At 44.0% G+C, this 21,632-nt stretch overlaps 2 protein-coding genes across 5 annotated transcripts in view; both read left to right on the forward strand.

Annotated features, from left to right (window-relative positions):
* The window catches only part of LOC141104802 (uncharacterized), a 41,368-nt gene extending 38,174 nt beyond the window's left edge, over positions 1–3,194 (forward strand). For all 4 annotated transcript variants that reach the window (XM_073594562.1, XM_073594560.1, XM_073594559.1 and 1 more), the window contains exon 9: positions 941–3,194. In XM_073594562.1, the coding sequence (XP_073450663.1) occupies positions 941–1,647 (707 nt within the window). In that variant the 3' untranslated portion in view covers positions 1,648–3,194. The remainder of the gene's footprint in view (positions 1–940) is intronic.
* Positions 1–21,632, forward strand: part of LOC141106805 (uncharacterized) — a 156,837-nt gene that overhangs the window by 103,017 nt on the left and 32,188 nt on the right. The window contains exon 11 of the mRNA XM_073597732.1: positions 20,954–21,606. Within this exon, the coding sequence (XP_073453833.1) occupies positions 20,954–21,606 (653 nt within the window). The remainder of the gene's footprint in view (positions 1–20,953; positions 21,607–21,632) is intronic.

Below are 21,632 nucleotides of genomic sequence, written 5' to 3' on the forward strand. Positions count from 1 at the left end.
AATGTCATGTTCCCAAAAAATGAGGAGGAGATACTGTACACCATATGAAAGGTCCATCTCCATTCCTCCAATTTAATGTCATGTTCCCAACAAATGAGGAGGAGATACTGTACACCATATGAAAGGTCCATCTCCATTCCTCAATATAATGTCATGTTCCCAACAAATGAGGAGGAGATACTGTACACCATATGAAAGGTCCATCTCCATTCCTCAATATAACGTCATGTTCCCAACAAATGAGGAGGAGATACTGTACACCATATGAAAGGTCCATCTCCATTCCTCAATATAACGTCATGTTCCCAACAAATGATGAGGAGATACTGTACACCATATGAAAGGTCCATCTCCATTCCTCAATATAATGTCATGTTCCCAACAAATGAGGAGGAGATACTGTACACCATATGAAAGGTCCATCTCCATTCCTCAATATAATGTCATGTTCCCAACAAATGAGGAGGAGATACTGTACACCATATGAAAGGTCCATCTCCATTCCTCAATATAACGTCATGTTCCCAACAAATGATGAGGAGATACTGTACACCATATGAAAGGTCCATCTCCATTCCTCAATATAACGTCATGTTCCCAACAAATGATGAGGAGATACTGTACACCATATGAAAGGTCCATCTCCATTCCTCAATATAATGTCATGTTCCCAACAAATGATGAGGAGATACTGTACACCATATGAAAGGTCCATCTCCATTCCTCAATATAACGTCATGTTCCCAACAAATGAGGAGGAGATACTGTACACCATATGAAAGGTCCATCTCCATTCCTCAATATAACGTCATGTTCCCAACAAATGAGGAGGAGATACTGTACACCATATGAAAGGTCCATCTCCATTCCTCAATATAACGTCATGTTCCCAACAAAGCACCCAAATACGTTTGTTGTCGATAATCTTTCTCTCTCACAGATGGATGTGATGTTGGGAATTCCTCAGAGGGGTCCCGGATGTCCTCTGCAGATCATGTCGGAGAAGATAATGGAATCAGAACAGATTCTCAGAAGGAAAGGTCTTTTTTGTGCTCGGAGTGCGGTGAAAGTTTTAAATGGAGAACTAGCCTGCAAAGACATGTGAGAGTTCACACCGGTGTGACTTTTCCATGTGAAGAGTGCGGGAAATGTTTTTTAATGAAAGATAGACTCACAGCACACATGAAAATCCACACCGGGGAACATCTGCATACTTGTGCAGAGTGCGGGAAAGGTTTCTCCATAAAAGGGAACCTGAATAAACACATGAAAATCCACACTGGTGAGAAGCCGTTCTCCTGTCCGGAGTGCGGGAAATCCTTCACGCAAAAAGGTGAACTTGATATACACATGAGCAGTCACACGGGCAAATATCGTTTTTCATGTTTAGAGTGCGGGAAAGGTTTCTCTCATAAAGAAAAATTTCAAAGACACCAGAGAACCCACACGGGTGAGCGACCTTACACCTGTTCAGAGTGCGGAAAAAGTTTCTCACAGAAATCGCAGCTTCTTGAACACCTAAGAAGCCACACAGGAGTACGCCCTTTTCCGTGCTCAGTGTGCGGGAAAAGTTTTCTAGTGAAAAATGCTCTTGTTGCACACCAGAGCAGGCACACCAGGGGGCGCCCTGTTTCAAACAAATCTTAGACTGAGAAAGGACGCCTCCGTAGACACCGGAAAAGCCGCACTGGTCAGCGAGCTTTCTCGTGCTCTGAAAGCATTTTATACTAAAAAGGAGAATACAACAAAAGCAGCAAACCAAAAGGTAAAGTGTCCAAAATGCTTTTAAGGGTTCTTCAGCAACATCACATAAAACCCCCCACGCGTTTCGGCCAAAATCTCCTCCAGAAAAAAAATATTGTATCGGCTCAGGGATATTTTTTAAGCAAACTGCTTTGTATTCAAATTTTATATTACATATTTTTTTTATTTTTTATCAGAAAATGGAAACCTACAAACAATATTATATTTTCTCAGAGAAGAGACCCCCATGGAATAAAACGTTGACAATTGCGATTCTTTTTGACATCGTACACAACTTTGCACTATTTGCACAACTGTTTATCATGTCTGCATTTTCAGGAAAATATACAATAAAATGAATTTTAGTGCAGATAAATACAATAAAATATTCATTTTATGGGGAAAATATAAAGGACGGGGTTGTGTCGAGTAAATAGATACCAAACACGCCAAGCCTTAAAATTGGTGGATTTTTCAGGCCCTCCTAGCCTGACTACTGGTGACTTGTCCTGTACCATCACCTAGAGGCTCACCAACACACCAACAGTGACAGACATACAGATTGGCTACGGGCTAATGAATGTTGGGCTGGACAGACAAGCAGCTACCTTGAAGTATCTTCAAACCGAGACCTTTAGGCTGTGACCAGCAATTTCTAGTTATGGGCCTTCAAGCCGGGACTGGAAATTAGTTAAGAAGGACTCTTCTTCCTGGTAGGGAGGACTTCATACAGGGTAATGGCCAGTAAGCAGCTCAGACAGACAGCTACCCTTAGACATCTTCCTGCCATGACCTTTAGGTTGTGACCAGCAATTTGTAGCATGGGCCTTCAAGCTGGGTCTGGAAACTGGTTAAGAAGAACTCTTATTCCTAGTAGGGAGGACTTCATACAGGGTAATGGCCATTATGCAGCTCAGACGGAAAGCTACCTTTCAAGTATCTTTATATCGAGACCAGCAATTTGAAGTTATGGGCCTTCAAATTGGGACTGGCAATTAGCTAAGAAGGACTCTTCTTCCTAGTAAGGAGGACTTCATACAGGGTAATGGCCATTAGGCAGCTTAGATGGAAAGCTACCTTTAAGTATCTTCATGCCGTGACCTTTAGGAGGTGACCAGCAATTTGCAGTTATGGACCTTTGACCCGGGACTGACAATTAGCTAAGAAGGACTCTTCTTCCTACCGAGTAAGGATGACTTCATACAGGGTAATGGCCAGTAAGCAGCTCAGACGGAAAGCTACCTTTTTAAGTATCTTTATATCGAAACCAGCAATTTGTAGTTATGGGCCCTCAAGTTGAGACTGCCAATTTGCTAAGAAGGACTCTGCGCATGCGCATGAAAAAAAAACAGAATTTTATATTCCTATTATATTTATATTTATATATATATTTTTTTTACTTTCTACTATAAAACATCCAAAAAAAATAAAAAATCAGATTTCTTCATAAATTTTGGCCAATATGTATTCTTCTACATATCTTTGGTAAAAAAAAAAAAATCCCAATAAATGTATATTGATTGGTTTGTGTGAAAGTTGTCGTGTCTACAAACTATGGGATATATGCTGGAATTTTTTTTTGATTAGCGACTTATAAAGGAACTGCGACAATCCGACACTAACTGCCGCTGGAGAGAACTGACCAACTGCCACTAACATCACCAGTCGCACTACTACAGTGATGAGTGATAATACTATACACTGTCACTGTACTAATGACACTTTGTGGGAAAGGGGTTAACATCCAGGGGCAATGAAGGGGTTAAAGGTGTGCCTAACCATGTGTACTGTGTGCTGCTCTTTACTGACAGATCTCTTTGTTTCTTATTCCTGCTTTGCAGGGATGAGAAGCAGAGCACTCATTCCCTCTGTTTTGTATGTCAACACAGAGCTCCGGCCTGTGATTGGACACAGCAGATCCTGGCCATGAATCTTTGGGCGGGACTTGCTGACAGGCTCCCGTTGTGTACAATCACAGCGGGTGCTGTCCGGGGGGAGGGGGGCACACATGCACACGCCTGAGACCTGGAAGTAGGCAGCGATGTACGGGTACGTCACATTGGGTACGTCACTTTGCCTGTCCGCAGTACATTGCAAGATACAACAGTAAAAGGAATGTACAGCGCAGTGTACACAGTATAGTCAGGAGTATGTAATGTACTCTTCACTATACTCAGCTTCCTGGGTTCTCTTGTTGAACTGATGGGGCCCGGTCCCGGTACAGGAGGGCCAGCGGTACCCCCTTATCGGAAGCCCTGGAACTGAGGACTCTGATGTGAAGAGAGGATAGAGGACTCTGATTGGGGGGAGGGTGGGCGAGGACTTTCGGGTTAAAGAAGGGACTGAGGACACTGTTGTGTGGGGGGTGAGGACTCTGCTGTGTGTGTGTGGGGGGGGAGGGTGGATTGAGGAGCCTCATGTGAAGGAGGGATTGAGGAATCTGATGTGATGGAGGTATAAGGCTGTGATGCGAAGGGGACCTGAGGACTCTGATGTGAAGGGGAACTGAGGACTCTGATGAGAAGGGGACCTGAGGACTCTGATGAGAAGGGGAACTGAGGACTCTGATGAGAAGGGGAACTGAGGACTCTGATGAGAAGGGGAACTGAGGACTCTGATGAGAAGGGGACCTGAGGACTCTGATAAAAAGGGTAACTGAGGACTCTGATGAGAAGGGGACCTGAGGACTCTGATGAGAAGTGGAACTGAGGACTCTAATAAAAAGGGGAACTGAGGACTCTGATAAAAAGGGGAACTGAGGACTCTGATGAGAAGGGGAACTGAGGACTCTGATGAGAAGGGGAACTGAGGACTCTGATGAGAAGGGGAACTGAGGACTCTGATGAGAAGTGGAACTGAGGACTCTAATAAAAAGGGGAACTGAGGACTCTGATAAAAGGGGAACTGAGGACTCTGATAAAAAGGGGAACTGAGGACTCTGATGAGAAGGGGACCTGAGGACTCTGATAAAAATGGGAACTGAGGACTCTGATGAGAAGTGGAACTGAGGACTCTGATGCGAAGGGGACCTGAGGACTCTGATGAGAAGGGGACCTGAGGACTCTGATAAAAAGGGGAACTGAGGACTCTGATGAGAAGTGGAACTGAGGACTCTGATGAGAAGGGGAACTGAGGACTCTGATGAGAAGGAGGACTGAGGACTCTGATGTGAAGGGGAACTGAGGACTCTGATGAGAAGGGGACCTGAGGACTCTGATGAGAAGGGGAACTGAAGACTCTGATGAGAAGGGGACCTGAGGACTCTGATGAGAAGGGGAACGGAGGACTCTGATGAGAAGGGGAACTGAGGACTCTGATGAGAAGTGGAACTGAGGACTCTAATAAGAAGGGGAACTGAGGACTCTGATGAGAAGGGGAACTGAGGACTCTGATGAGAAGGGGAACTGAGGACTCTGATGAGAAGGGGAACTGAGGACTCTGATGAGAAGGGGACCTGAGGACTCTGATAAAAAAGGGAACTGAGGACTCTGATGAGAAGTGGAACTGAGGACTCTGATGCGAAGGGGACCTGAGGACTCTGATGAGAAGGGGAACTGAGGACTCTGATGCGAAGGGGAACTGAGGACTCTGATGAGAAGGGGAACTGAGGACTCTGATGCGAAGGGGAACTGAGGACTCTGATGCGAAGGGGACCTGAGGACTCTGATGAGAAGGAGGACTGAGGACTCTGATGAGAAGGGGACCTGAGGACTCTGATGAGAAGGGGACCTGAGGACTCTGATGAGAAGGAGGACTGAGGACTCTGATGAGAAGGAGGACTGAGGACTCTGATGAGAAGGAGGACTGAGGACTCTGATGAGAAGGGGAACTGAGGACTCTGATGAGAAGGGGAACTGAGGACTCTGATGAGAAGGGGAACTGAGGACTCTGATGTGAAGGGGAACTGAGGACTCTGATGAGAAGGGGACCTGAGGACTCTGATGAGAAGGAGGACTGAGGACTCTGATGAGAAGGGGAACTGAGGACTCTGATGAGAAGGGGAACTGAGGACTCTGATGTGAAGGGGAACTGAAGACTCCAATCTTTCCCCCCAGTACAGACCCCCCCCAGTACATATCTCTCCATCTAGTAAAGGTCTCTCCCTCCAACACAGATCTCCCCCAGTACAGATCTCCCCCAGTATAGATCTCCCCCCACCCCAATCCAGAGCTTAGATTAGGAGTGACTGAGAACTTGTATGTGAAGGGGGTACTCTAAAGCTGATCTGCACCGTATCTGAACACCACAAAACAAAAACAACATTCAATACAAAGCCAGCTCCCCCATCCATCTATGCCTCCATCCATCCATCCATGCCTCCATGCTTTATTTTGCTGAGCAATCAGGTTAAAAAAAACTCCTAGCATTTCTGGCCGTGGCCATCTTGAGTAAGGGCAGATGATTCATGCAACACTTCCTGGAATCCATCTGCTCTTAGCTCATGTGTGCAGGCAGGAGGGTGTGCTTTACAGTAGCTGAGAAAGCCCCTCCTCCCTTCCTAAAGACTCCTGGGCTGTATGACACCAGGAAGTGACTGAAGAAATGGATAAAAAAAAAAAGGTTTAAAACAAGTAAATATATTATACCCTCCTTATCTATTTACTAATACCGTCAGCAGAACGATTGTAACGACACCCTGAGTATGAAAGGGCTTAAAGCCGTTTAGGACATTCCATTTCCGAACCCAAAGGCAGCTACCGAACACTCCAATCAGCTGAACAAGAAACCGATATGAATAATCCCCCCCCCCCCCCCCCCCCCCCCAAGTACAAGACAAGGCTTTGTACTGAGGGTCAAACAGGAATCTGACTCTTTTATTAGAACCAGAATACAAGTCTTATATACAGTAGAAGAGGAGGTCCTCCTCCTGCTCATATTACTCTAACAATACAACTGTAACCAGAAACAGAATTAACATGAACTAGTTAATCCCTTAAAGCAGCCGATGTGACTCCGTGCCCTCCTGGTCATTGTATGATTAATCAGGATTTCACTACAGGTCAGACTTGTTGTCACCGAGCTTCACACTGTACATTATACATTATCATAAGTATAAACACAGGACAGCTTCACACAATAGCAGGAGCTCCAGCAGGAGTCGGCCCGTCTCCTACATTGTACAGAGGCCAATGTGATCAGCTCTCTCAACTAACATGTTGAGTTCAGAATCAAACAAACCAAGAATAGTCTTTATATACATCCTGGGAAATATTGTGGATAAATATTACTGTCCCATTTTAAGTAATCCAAGATATTTTTTCTCACTCACCCTGTGCCCAAACGTGACTCCCGTCACAACGATTAAACATTGTCAGTGGTGATTGAGAGTGATGTTCCACTTTAATGTGAAGGGAGGACTCTGATGTTGAAAGGTGGACTCCCCTCTGTGGCACCAAGAAGAGGGGTGAAATCATCCTCCCCTGCAGAGGTCAGTGCCCTTCAGCTTGAAAAATTCAGTTCTGTGCGGTGCTCTACAACCGGGGCCAAAAGTCTTGAGAATGACCCAACTATTCATTTCCACAAGGTCTGCTGCCTCCAGGTTTTTAGATCTTTTTGTCAGATGCTACTATGGGATATGGAAGTATAATTACAAGCATTCCACAAGTATCCAAGGCTTTTATTGACAATGACATGAAGTTTATGCAAAGCGTCAATATTTGCGGTGGTGGCCCTTCTTTTTCCTGACCTCTGCAATTGGCCCCCGGCATGCTGTCACTCATCTTCTGGGCCACATCCTGACTGATGGCTGCCCCCCCATTCTTGCATAATCAATGCTTGGAGTTTGTCAGAATTTGTGGGGGTCTTTTATGTTCACCTGCTTCTTGGGTATTGACCACAAATTCTCAATAGGATTTAGGTCTGGGGAGTTTCCTGGCCATGGACCCAAAATTCCCATGTTTTGTTCCCCAAGCCACTTAGTTATGACTTTTGCCTTATGGTAAGGTGCTCCATTTTTTTTGAAAAGCCTGTGGGGCGTATTAAACGCGCAAAGGGTGTTACACTAGTCCTCCCTAGGAAGGACTCCCTAGGAAGGACCTTACCCTGATCCCCCGGGGCGTTCACTTGGGTCTATCTGGCCGAAACCAGACAGACCCACTTTCTCTGGAGGGTCTGCCGAAACAGACCCACCCAAGTACTTGGTGGGACTCCCCCAAAGGGAAACCCCATGAGAGAGGGTGAACCAAGCCAAAAGGCCTATGTCCACCCCCATCCCAAGATGTTCAGGGCAGGCCCGAGGACCCACATCCTACCCATCACACAGTGACAAACGTGAACACCAAAAAAAAAAAAAATACAAAAAAGTGATAAACACGGGGTCAAAATAAATAGGAAAGTGGGGAGAATGAAGTGGGAGAAGTGAAAGAGTGACAATGGCCCAGGAATAAAAATTTCCCCTGGTCCTAGCCAAAAGGCTCAGCCCTAGAGGCAGGTGTGAAAAAAAGTGTGTACAGTGAAGTGACCATAGTGCCATAAACCAATGTGACCCTCACTCACAGTGATTGTCTGGCACCCCTGAACTGCCACTTCAGGGGCACATTCATCACAGGATTTTCGTCACAATCCTGACCAACAGCCCAGACCAGAGCAGCCCCCACCCCAGGCAGGAAGGCCTGAAGTTCTGGCAGCTTGGGGAGAGCCCTGGATAAAGACTCAACCCTCGCCCCCATCACTCCTACCTAATTACATTCAGGAGATACTAACCCCCCCCAAGGAGGGTCCGGTGTTCTCTCCTGAAAAACTGACCGGAGCTAGAACTACCCTAATCTAGGCCAGAAGGCCAGGGACCCGACCCTCTTGCCAGACCCAATGCAGCACCCGTCCTCACCAGGAGCACCCTTCCAGACGGCTCAGACCCAACCATGGGCCGGCCCCCAGTATCTGTCGGGCAACACGGCGTAGTCACTACCGAAACTGTCCTTCCAGGTGCAATGACACCATTGGATTTGCCAGACCTCCCCTATGGGAGCAGCACAGCGCCTCCTCTGGCAACTGATAAGAACAGATGGCAAGGTGCTCTATTATGCTGGAAAAGGCATTGTTCCTCAAACTCTTTTTGGATGGTTGGGAGAAGTTGCTCTCGGAGGATGTTTTTGTACCATTCTTTATTCATGGCAAATTGTGAGTGAGCCCGCTCCCTTGGCTGAGAAGCAACCCCTCACATGAATGGTCTCAGGAGGCATGACACAGGACTGATGGTAGCGCTCACCTTTTCTTCTCCGGACAAGGTTTTTTCCTTAAAGCTCCAAACAATGGGAAAGGTGGATTCATCAGAGAAAGGGACTTTACCCCAGTCCTCAGCAGTCCAATCCCTGAACCTTTTGCAGAATATTGGTCTGTCTCTGATGGTTTTCCTGGAGAGAAGTGGCTTCTTTTCTGTCCTTCTTGACACCAGATCATCCTCCAAAAGTCTTCTCCTCACTGCGTGTGCCAATGTCCTCACACCTGCCTGCCGCCATTCCTGAGCAAGCTCTGCACTGGTGGTGTCCCGATCCCGCAGCTGAATCAAATGTAGACTGGAGACGGTCCTGGCACTTGCTGGACTTTCTTGGGCACCCTGAAGCCTATTTCAGAAACGCAGCAGAATATTTTTTTGATGGGATTAAGTTCATTTTCATGGCAAAAGAGGGACTTGCAAGTAATTGCAATTCATCTGATCACTCTTCATAACTTTCTGGATTATATGCAAATTGCCATCATAAAAACCGAGGCAGCAGACAACTTTTGGCCAGGGCTGTACATGTGCTTTTATTAGCTCCACCTCCTACTCTGCCCCTTACTTTGCCAACTATAATAGAGATCCCATCCAACATGGCTGACTTGTTGGGCTGGTAGGCAGCATCGGGAGAGCTGGTGATGCCACATTTGTTCCACTAAAGCAGTGGTCTCCAAATGCGGCCCTTTGCTTGCCGTTATTCTGCCCTTGAAGCACTATTCTCCCACTGATATGAGAAAGTATTCTGCCAATTGACGTCAACAATGGGGCACCATTTCTCTCATTGACACCAACAATGGGCCTCCCAATGATGGGGCACTATTCCTCTACCCTATACCAAATGTGGCGATGTTTACTCCCACTGATGCCAGGAAAATCTGCACTCCGGCTGACCACAGTTCAGCCCCCCTCAAGTCTGAAGGACAATAAACTCTCCCTTTGTTTAGAAAGTTTGGAGACCCCTGCACTAAAGGAACACCAATTCTCATTACAAGAGACGGTTCTCTGGGCTGCAGTTCCTCTGAACTCCACAAGATGGAGATCTAGCTTCTACCCAGACAGGAAGTCTCTATGGAAGACAGGAAGTGATGTCAGGGACAGACAGGAAGTTCCGGGTGAGAGGTGAGTCGGGAGGAAGTAGAGAGGAGACATTGTTGAAAGTGGCACCAGAAGAGGTAATAAGATCTTATTTTCTATTTACACCCAGTAACCCCCCCCGTCATGTTCCGTCCTCTTCCTCCATAGTCACTGTGATGTCTTTTATCTCCAGCAGATGATGATACACACATATATAGTGTGGAAACCTAGATTAACCCCTTCAGGGGCAGAACATTCCCCCACTTATGGGGCCGGAACATTCTCTTCATTTTGGAGATCTGCGGAGGAGGACAGGGGTCTTTATTTAGACATGAGGGACAAAAGGAAAGAGGCTCCCGGACATAGCGTTGTCACCTCAACCCTTTAAACCCGAACACATATGAATTACACAGGTTTTGAGGCTAATTGAATGCAGATAAGGCACCAAGTGAGTTTAATTACCACCTTTATCAGCCACAGAACCCGAGTAATTAATATGTGTTCAAAGGGGTGAGGTGGCAACTCTACCTGGACCCTAAAATCATAGCAAATGTTAAAAAAATGTTCCTCTGTGTGTAATCCCACTAAGGACCGTTCTTACATAATAGAAACCCTCTTATTACCCCCCATCCTAATATTGTATAACCAGTACAGTCCACATCAATCTCTCTTATCAATTATTGGTCTACAGGAAACCTGTATAGATCACATGACCAATGAGGATGGAGGAGGACCGGAGTCACATGACTGAGAAGATTCTAAACCTCACCCTGGAGATCATCTACCTGCTGACCGGAGAGGTGAGGAGGATTCTGGGAGGTCACATGACATCACTCTTATCTCTATTAATAAAACACAGACCTGACCGGAGAGGTGTGGAGGATTCTGGGAGGTCACATGACACCACTCTTATCTCTATTAATAAAACACAGACCTGACCGGAGAGGTGAGGAGGATTCTGGGAGGTCACATGACATCACTCTTATCTCTATTAATAAAACACAGACCTGACCGGAGAGGTGAGGAGGATTCTGGGAGGTCACATGACATCACTCTTATCTCTATTAATAAAACACAGACCTGACCGGAGAGGTGAGGAGGATTCTGGGAGGTCACATGACATCACTCTTATCTCTATTAATAAAACACAGACCTGACCGGAGAGGTGAGGAGGATTCTGGGAGGTCACATGACATCACTCTTATCTCTATTAATAAAACACAGACCTGACCGGAGAGGTGAGGAGGATTCTGGGAGGTCACATGACATCACTCTTATCTCTATTAATAAAACACAGACCTGACCGGAGAGGTGAGGAGGATTCTGGGAGGTCACATGACATCACTCTTATCTCTATTAATAAAACACAGACCTGACCAGAGAGGTGAGGAGGATTCTGGGAGGTCACATGACATCACTCTTATCTCTATTAATAAAACACAGACCTGACCGGAGAGGTGAGGAGGATTCTGGGAGGTCACATGACATCACTCTTATCTCTATTAATAAAACACAGACCTGACCGGAGAGGTGAGGAGGATTCTGGGAGGTCACATGACATCACTCTTATCTCTATTAATAAAACACAGACCTGACCGGAGAGGTGAGGAGGATTCTGGGAGGTCACATGACATCACTCTTATCTCTATTAATAAAACACAGACCTGACCGGAGAGGTGAGGAGGATTCTGGGAGGCCACATGACATCACTCTTATCTCTATTAATAAAACAGACCTGACCGGAGAGGTGAGGAGGATTCTGGGAGGTCACATGACATCACTCTTATCTCTATTAATAAAACACAGACCTGACCGGAGAGGTGAGGAGGATTCTGGGAGGTCACATGACATCACTCTTATCTCTATTAATAAAACACAGACCTGACCGGAGAGGTGAGGAGGATTCTGGGAGGTCACATGACATCACTCTTATCTCTATTAATAAAACACAGACCTGACCGGAGAGGTGAGGAGGATTCTGGGAGGTCACATGACATCACTCTTATCTCTATTAATAAAACACAGACCTGACCGGAGAGGTGAGGAGGATTCTGGGAGGTCACATGACATCACTCTTATCTCTATTAATAAAACACAGACCTGACCGGAGAGGTGAGGAGGATTCTGGGAGGTCACATGACATCACTCTTATCTCTATTAATAAAACACAGACCTGACTGGAGAGGTGAGGGGGATTCTGGGAGGTCACATGACATCACTCTTATCTCTATTAATAAAACACAGACCTGACCAGAGAGGTGAGGAGGATTCTGGGAGGTCACATGACATCACTCTTATCTCTATTAATAAAACGCAGACCTGACCGGAGAGGTGAGGAGGATTCTGGGAGGTCACATGACATCATTCTTATCTCTATTAATAAAACACAGACCTGACCGGAGAGGTGAGGAGGATTCTGGGAGGTCACATGACATCACTCTTATCTCTATTAATAAAACACAGACCTGACCGGAGAGCTGAGGAGGATTCTGGGAGGTCACATGACATCCTCTTATCTCTATTAATAAAACACAGACCTGACCGGAGAGGTGAGGAGGATTCTGGGATCCTAACAAGACATTCCTGTTGGTTTCCCAATACAGAGTTTTCCTTCTGTGGAGTTGGGTGGTCAGGTAACCATCACAGTGCCTTCACCTCCCTCCCTGAAATCTTGGAGAAAAAATGACAAGAAGATTCTAGAAGTCACCCACAAGATCATTGAGCTGCTGAAAGGAGAGGTGAGCGGTGCCGGGATTTCTTGGCCAAGGGATGTGTTGGGATGGTGACTGTATCATTGTGTGTGTCAAGTTCCTAAGAGGTGTCAGGATGTCACTTTCTATTTATCTTTGTAGGAGTATTTAGAAGGACACAAGGATCTCTACAAGGACGTCATAATGGACAATCAGCCGCCCCTCACATCACCGGGTAAGAGGAGACTTTATTGTAAAGGAGAGAGCAGTACGGAGGCTCCACCTAGATCCCCCATCATCTGATAAACACATAGAAACAATGTATTCAGTCAGTGTGTGTGTTTCCTACAGATGGATCCAGTAATGGGAACCCACCAGAGAGATGTCCCCCTCCTCTGTATTCCCGGGATTCCACACAGGAAGATCACACCATCCCCCACCATCATCAGGTAGATGTGTTGGAATACAATGTTCTTGTATTATAATTTTTTTTTTTTGCAACAACTACATCAGCCAGTAGATGGCAGTCTTTTGAAGTTTGTAGCTTCTCTATGGTAAACTCTATGTCTTTTCTCTGCATTATAAAAGTTCCTGTTTGCAGTTAAGCAGCAAAGCCCATGTGAACTGTGCACTTGTCTGTCTGGTCTGTAGGGCTATATGCAGAATTTCTTACAGGTTATGGGCGCAGACATAGCCCAGATACCCACCCAGAGTCCCATTCATAGCCAGCTACAGCAAAAAAGAAGTGCAAGATATACAACAAAAGAAAATGGCCAGTAACACAGCTGCAATAAAGTTTTAATTTGCAAATCTGAAAAAAAACAGAACTGACATTCTTGGAAATTCAAGATGCTAATAAGAGAAGGTACATGGAAATATATAAATGAAGTCAGGCCAGGACACCCTTCAGATGAGTGGATAGAGAAAGGCCAAAAAGTTCAGAGCGCAATCCCTCTTAGCACAGAAGATGATAACATCATACAGCTACAGTGCCTGGAAAAAGTATTCACACCCTGTGAAATTTCCCACATTTTGCCTTGTTACAACCAAAAACATAAATGTATTTTATTGGGATTTTATGTGATAGACCAACACAAAGTGTCACATAATTGTGAAGTGGAAGGAAAATGAAAAATGATACAAATAAATATGTGAAAAGTGTGTGGGGGACATTTGTATGGCGCCCCCCGGAGTCAATACTTTGTAGAACCCCCTTTCTCTACAAGTCTTTTTGGGGATGTCTCTACAACCTTTGCACATCTAGAGAGGACATTTCTGCCCATTCTTCTTTGTAAAATATCTCAAGCTCTGTCAGATTGGATGGAGAGCGTCTGTGAACAGCAATTTTTTAAGTCTTGCCACAGATTCTCAATGTGATTTAGGTCTGGACTGTGACTGGGCCATTCTAACACATGAATATGCTTTGATCTAAACCATGGGTTGATTCGGGAGCTATGACTAGCTTGACTCAAAAGAGAATTTTTTTTTTTGTTCACCTTGACCAGAGTAAAACAGAAATAATCACCACAGCTAATGGGCAAATAATAGAATCAGATGGAAAAGGAGACGGTTTTCTTTACTGTCTTATTTCCCAGAGTGTCACCAGAAACATGTCCTCTGTGTCCCTGCTCTTGAAACTAATCGTTTTTCAGTGAAAAAACTCACAAAACAAGACAATGTAGTGACCTTCCAAGATGACAGTTATGTCATCACAAAGGGGGATATCTTACTTGCAAAGGCTAAAATTACAGATGAACTGTATCAGCTGAACTGTAATGTGGTGGTTAATATTGCCAAGGAGGAAAAACAATCAAACTGCATTCACACACGGCACAAACGACTTGGGCACAGAAGTCCTCACGTAAGGAAATTAACTGAAAATCACTATGCATGCAAAGTACTGCACCAATCAACCCAGAACAAAAAACGGGGTGCAGAAAGAGTGAAGCATACTCTATGTGAGGGTGGAAGAACCATGCTGTTTGATGGAGATATGCCAACCACATACTGGGGAGGGGGGAGGCAATTATCACCGCATGCTATCTCCAAAATACACTACCAGGAAAATCAACTCCATACGAACTGTGGAATGGAAAATCCCCAAATTTGAACCATCTAAAAAAAAAAATTTGGAAGCAAAGCCTATGTGTACGTCCCAAAGGAAAAAACGTACAGAACGGGAAGCTTGCGCAAAAGAAGGTGTACTTGTGGGGTAAAGCGAATCTCAAAAGGAAATACAGAGTTCCACACTAAGACACAAACAAGGTAACCATCAGTAGAAGTTTAATTGTCGATGAAACTTCAGTGTGTTCAAAATTTCATTAAATAACACAAAAGCTTCGAACTGAGGGAAATTCCACATACGTGTCACATGAAGGTAAACAACAAAGTGACTCAGGAATAGAAGTTAACGCAGACCAATCCAAATGCTGTAAAAGAAGATACCGGGCCACAAGAAGCTTCAACCTGGAAATCCACCAGAAGCAATAAAGTGCATACCAGCCAAACGTCTGTCCTATGTGGCATGTGTAGCATTAAAACCAGAGCCAGATTCATGGGATGAGATGCAAACACTTCCAACTCACGAGAAACAAGAGTGGATCTGATGCTTTGACAAAACCGCTTACAAGAAACAGATTTATAGAACTGAGATCCAAAATGGGACTGATAGAGTAGTTGATGAGTGGGGGTATCGGAATACATTGTTCGTGTATTTTGTGCAACAACTACATCAGCCAGTAGTTGCAGTGTTAACAAGTTTGTAGCTACTCCATGGTAAACTCTGCGTCTCTTCTCTGTATAATAAAAGTTCCTGTTTGCAGTTAAGCAGCAAAACCCATGTGAACTGTGCACTGTCTGTTCTGTGGGGCAATATACAGAATTCCTAACAAGATGAGTAACAATTATTGGTAGTTATGATTTATACACAAGCTTGTTTGTTACAATGAATGTTTTATTTATTATTCAGAGTGGAATTCTCGATGATGAAAATATTGTTGTTAAAGAAGAATTTACAGAGGAGGATGAGGAGTATGGAGTAATAAAGCAGCTTTCCGAAAGACACAAGGATCTCTTTAAGGATATTATGATGGAGCCACCTTTAACCAGGAACCCACCAGAGAGATGTCCCCGTCCTCTGTATTCCCGGGATTCCACACAGGAAGATCACATCATCCCTCACTGTTACAAGGTTGGGACAAAGCATCTAAAGCATGAAAGTGATACATGAAGATGATGTTTACATTTGTGGTTTTATATATCTTTAGTGCTTATACTTTGTATGATTCTCTTGGTTTAGGATGAAGAGCTGATACATATAAAAGTTGAGGTTAAAGAAGAAGAAGAAGAAGAGGAGACGTATGTGAGGGATAATCAACAGTCCACGGAGGAGGATGGAATAACGAAGACATTTAAAGAGGAGGACACTCCTACAGAGATCAGAAAAGGTGGGTCATTAACACTAAATACATTCTTCTGCTCATTTGAAAGGTTCCATTCCTCAATATAACGTCATGTTCACAACAATGAGGAGGAGATACTGTACCCCATATGAAAGGTCCATCTACATTCCTCCAATATAACGTCATGTTCCCAACAAATGAGGAGGAGATACTGTACACCATATGAAAGGTCCATCTCCATTCCTCAATATAATGTCATGTTCCCAACAAATGAGGAGGAGATACTGGACACCCTATGAAAGGTCCATCTACATTCCTCCAATATAACGTCATGTTCCCAACAAATGAGGAGGAGATACTGTACACCATATGAAAGGTCCATCTCCATTCCTCCAATATAACGTCATGTTCCCAACAAATGAGGAGGAGATACTGTACACCATATGAAAGGTCCATCTCCATTCCTCAATATAATGTCATGTTCCCAACAAATGAGGAGGAGATACTGTACACCAGTGTTTCTCAACTCCAGTCCTCAAGGCGCACCAACAGGTCATGTTTTCAGGATTTCCACTATTTTGCACAGGTGATTTGATCAGTTTTCACTGCCTTAGTAATTACCACAGCCATTTCTTCTGAGGGAAATCCTGAAAACATGACCTGTTGGTGCGCCTTGAGGACTGGAGTTGAGAAACACTGCTGTACACCATATGAAAGGTCCATCTCCATTCCTCCAATATAACGTCATGTTCCCAACAAATGAGGAGGAGATACTGTACACCATATGAAAGGTCTATCTACATTCCTCCAATATAACGTCATGTTCCCAACAAATGAGGAAGAGATGCTGTACACCATATGAAAGGTCCATCTCAATTCCTCAATATAACGTCATGTTCCCAACAAATGAGGAGAAGATACTGTACACCATATGAAAGGTCCATCTCCATTCCTCCAATATAACGTCATGTTCCCAACAAATGAGGAGGAGATACTGTACACCATATGAAAGGTCCATCTACATTCCTCCAATATAATGTCATGTTCCCAACAAATGAGGAGGAGATACTGTACACCATATGAAAGGTCCATCTCCATTCCTCAATATAATGTCATGTTCCCAACAAATGAGGAGGAGATACTGTACACCATATGAAAGGTCCATCTCCATTCCTCAATATAATGTCATGTTCCCAACAAATGAGGAGTAGATACTGTACACCATATGAAAGGTCCATCTCCATTCCTCAATATAATGTTATGTTCCCAACAAATGAGGAGGAGATACTGTACACCATATGAAAGGTCCATCTAAATTCCTCAATATAATGTCATGTTCCCAACAAATGAGGAGGAGATACCGTACACCATAAGAAAGGTCCATCTCCATTCCTCAATATAACGTCATGTTCCCAACAAATGAGGAGGAGATACTGTACACCATATGAAAGGTCCATCTCCATTCCTCAATATAACGTCATGTTCCCAACAAATGAGGAGGAGATACTGTACACCATATGAAAGGTCCATCTCCATTCCTCAATATAACGTCATGTTCCCAACAAATGAGGAGGAGATACTTTACACCATATGAAAGGTCCATCTCCATTCCTCAATATAACGTCATGTTCCCAACAAATGAGGAGGAGATACTGTACACCATATGAAAGGTCCATCTCCATTCCTCCAATATAATGTCATGTTCCCAACAAATGAGGAGGAGATACTGGACACCATATGAAAGGTCCATCTCCATTCCTCCAATATAATGTCATGTTCCCAACAAATGATGAGGAGATACTGTACACCATATGAAAGGTCCATCTCCATTCCTCAATATAACGTCATGTTCCCAACAAATGAGGAGGAGATACTGTACACCATATGAAAGGTCCATCTCCATTCTTCAATATAACATCATGTTCCCAACAAATGAGGAGGAGATACTGTACACCATATGAAAGGTCCATCTCCATTCCTCAATATAACGTCATGTTCCCAACAAATGAGGAGGAGATACTGTACACCATATGAAAGGTCCATCTCCATTCCTCAATATAATGTCATGTTCCCAACAAATGAGGAGGAGATACTGTACACCATATGAAAGGTCCATCTCCATTCCTCAATATAATGTCATGTTCCCAACAAATGAGGAGGAGATACTGTACACCATATGAAAGGTCCATCTCCATTCCTCAATATAATGTCATGTTCCCAACAAATGAGGAGGAGATACTGGACACCATATGAAAGATCCATCTCCATTCCTCCAATATAATGTCATGTTCCCAACAAATGAGGAGGAGATACTGTACACCATATGAAAGGTCCATCTCCATTCCTCAATATAACGTCATGTTCCCAACAAATGAGGAGGAGATACTGTACACCATATGAAAGGTCCATCTCCATTCCTCAATATAATGTCATGTTCCCAACAAATGAGGAGGAGATACTGTACACCATATGAAAGGTCCATCTCCATTCCTCAATATAACGTCATGTTCTCTACAAATGAGGAGGAGATACTGTACACCATATGAAAGGTCCATCTCCATTCCTCAATATAATGTCATGTTCCCAACAAATGAGGAGGAGATACTGTACACCATATGAAAGGTCCATCTCCATTCCTCCAATATAACGTCATGTTCCCAACAAATGAGGAGGAGATACTGTACACCATATGAAAGGTCCATCTCCATTCCTCAATATAATGTCATGTTCCCAACAAATGAGGAGGAGATACTGTACACCATATGAAAGGTCCATCTCCATTCCTCAATATAACGTCATGTTCTCTACAAATGAGGAGGAGATACTGTACACCATATGAAAGGTCCATCTCCATTCCTCAATATAATGTCATGTTCCCAACAAATGAGGAGGAGATACTGTACACCATATGAAAGGTCCATCTCCATTCCTCAATATAATGTCATGTTCCCAACAAATGAGGAGTAGATACTGTACACCATATGAAAGGTCCATCTCCATTCCTCAATATAATGTTATGTTCCCAACAAATGAGGAGGAGATACTGTACACCATATGAAAGGTCCATCTAAATTCCTCAATATAATGTCATGTTCCCAACAAATGAGGAGGAGATACCGTACACCATAAGAAAGGTCCATCTCCATTCCTCAATATAACGTCATGTTCCCAACAAATGAGGAGGAGATACTGTACACCATATGAAAGGTCCATCTCCATTCCTCAATATAACGTCATGTTCCCAACAAATGAGGAGGAGATACTGTACACCATATGAAAGGTCCATCTCCATTCCTCAATATAACGTCATGTTCCCAACAAATGAGGAGGAGATACTTTACACCATATGAAAGGTCCATCTCCATTCCTCAATATAACGTCATGTTCCCAACAAATGAGGAGGAGATACTGTACACCATATGAAAGGTCCATCTCCATTCCTCAATATAATGTCATGTTCCCAACAAATGAGGAGGAGATACTGGACACCATATGAAAGGTCCATCTCCATTCCTCCAATATAATGTCATGTTCCCAACAAATGAGGAGGAGATACTGGACACCATATGAAAGGTCCATCTCCATTCCTCCAATATAATGTCATGTTCCCAACAAATGATGAGGAGATACTGTACACCATATGAAAGTTCCATCTCCATTCCTCAATATAACGTCATGTTCCCAACAAATGAGGAGGAGATACTGTACACCATATGAAAGGTCCATCTCCATTCTTCAATATAACATCATGTTCCCAACAAATGAGGAGGAGATACTGTACACCATATGAAAGGTCCATCTCCATTCCTCAATATAACGTCATGTTCCCAACAAATGAGGAGGAGATACTGTACACCATATGAAAGGTCCATCTCCATTCCTCAATATAATGTCATGTTCCCAACAAATGAGGAGGAGATACTGTACACCATATGAAAGGTCCATCTCCATTCCTCAATATAATGTCATGTTCCCAACAAATGAGGAGGAGATACTGGACACCATATGAAAGATCCATCTCCATTCCTCCAATATAATGTCATGTTCCCAACAAATGAGGAGGAGATACTGTACACCATATGAAAGGTCCATCTCCATTCCTCAATATAACGTCATGTTCCCAACAAATGAGGAGGAGATACTGTACACCATATGAAAGGTCCATCTCCATTCCTCCAATATAACGTCATGTTCCCAACAAATGAGGAGGAGATACTGTACACCATATGAAAGGTCCATCTCCATTCCTCAATATAACGTCATGTTCCCAACAAATGAGGAGGAGATACTGTACACCATATGAAAGGTCCATCTCCATTCCTCAATATAACGTCATGTTCTCTACAAATGAGGAGGAGATACTGTACACCATATGAAAGGTCCATCTCCATTCCTCAATATAATGTCATGTTCCCAACAAATGAGGAGGAGATACTGTACACCATATGAAAGGTCCATCTCCATTCCTCCAATATAACGTCATGTTCCCAACAAATGAGGAGGAGATACTGTACACCATATGAAAGGTCCATCTCCATTCCTCCAATATAACGTCATGTTCCCAACAAATGAGGAGGAGATACTGTACACCATATGAAAGGTCCATCTCCATTCCTCCAATATAACGTCATGTTCCCAACAAATGAGGAGGAGATACTGTACATCATATGAAAGGTCCATCTCCATTCCTCAATATAATGTCATGTTCCCAACAAATGAGGAGGAGATACTGTACACCATATGAAAGGTCCATCTCCATTCCTCAATATACAGATGATGAGGAGATAGATGAACGATGTAAATACTTTGATGAAGTTTCTCTCTCACAGATGGATGTGATGTTGGGAATTCCTCGGAGGGTCTCCAGATTTCGGTGGATTGTGACGGAGAAGATGATCGAGTCTCGGGATATTCTCGGGAAGTAAGGCCTTTCTCGTGCTCGGAGTGCGGTCAAAGCTTTAAACGGAAGGACCATCTGCGAAGACACGTGAGACTCCACACCGGTGAGACGTATGCATGCGCAGAGTGCGGAAAAAGTTTTTTGCGGAAAGATAAACTCCACATACACCAGCAGACCCACACGGGTGAAAATCTGCATAGGTGTAAAGAGTGCGGGAGATGTTTTATACGAAAAGAGAGACTCCTCGCACACCTGAAAAACCACACAAGTGAAAAGCTGCACAGGTGCGCAGAGTGCGGGAAAAGTTTCATCCGGAAAGAGGTATTCACGTCGCACCTGAGAACCCACACGGGCGACAAGCCGTATTGCTGTCCAAAGTGCGGGAAACACTTCAGCCACAAAGGGAGCCTCAACCAACATCTGAAAATCCACATACATGAGAATTCCATGTCCTGCTTGGAGTGCGGGAAATGTTTCGAAAAGAGATCGGAGCTTATCGTACATCAGAGAGCCCACGCTGGGAAGGCGATCTTCTCCTGCTCGGAGTGTGGGAAGTGGTTTCAAAATCAATCCACGCTTATTGTACACCAGAGGAGTCACACCGGGGA

This window comes from Aquarana catesbeiana, linkage group LG08 (genome assembly GCF_042186555.1).
Source record: "Aquarana catesbeiana isolate 2022-GZ linkage group LG08, ASM4218655v1, whole genome shotgun sequence".
NCBI lineage: Eukaryota > Metazoa > Chordata > Amphibia > Anura > Ranidae > Aquarana > Aquarana catesbeiana.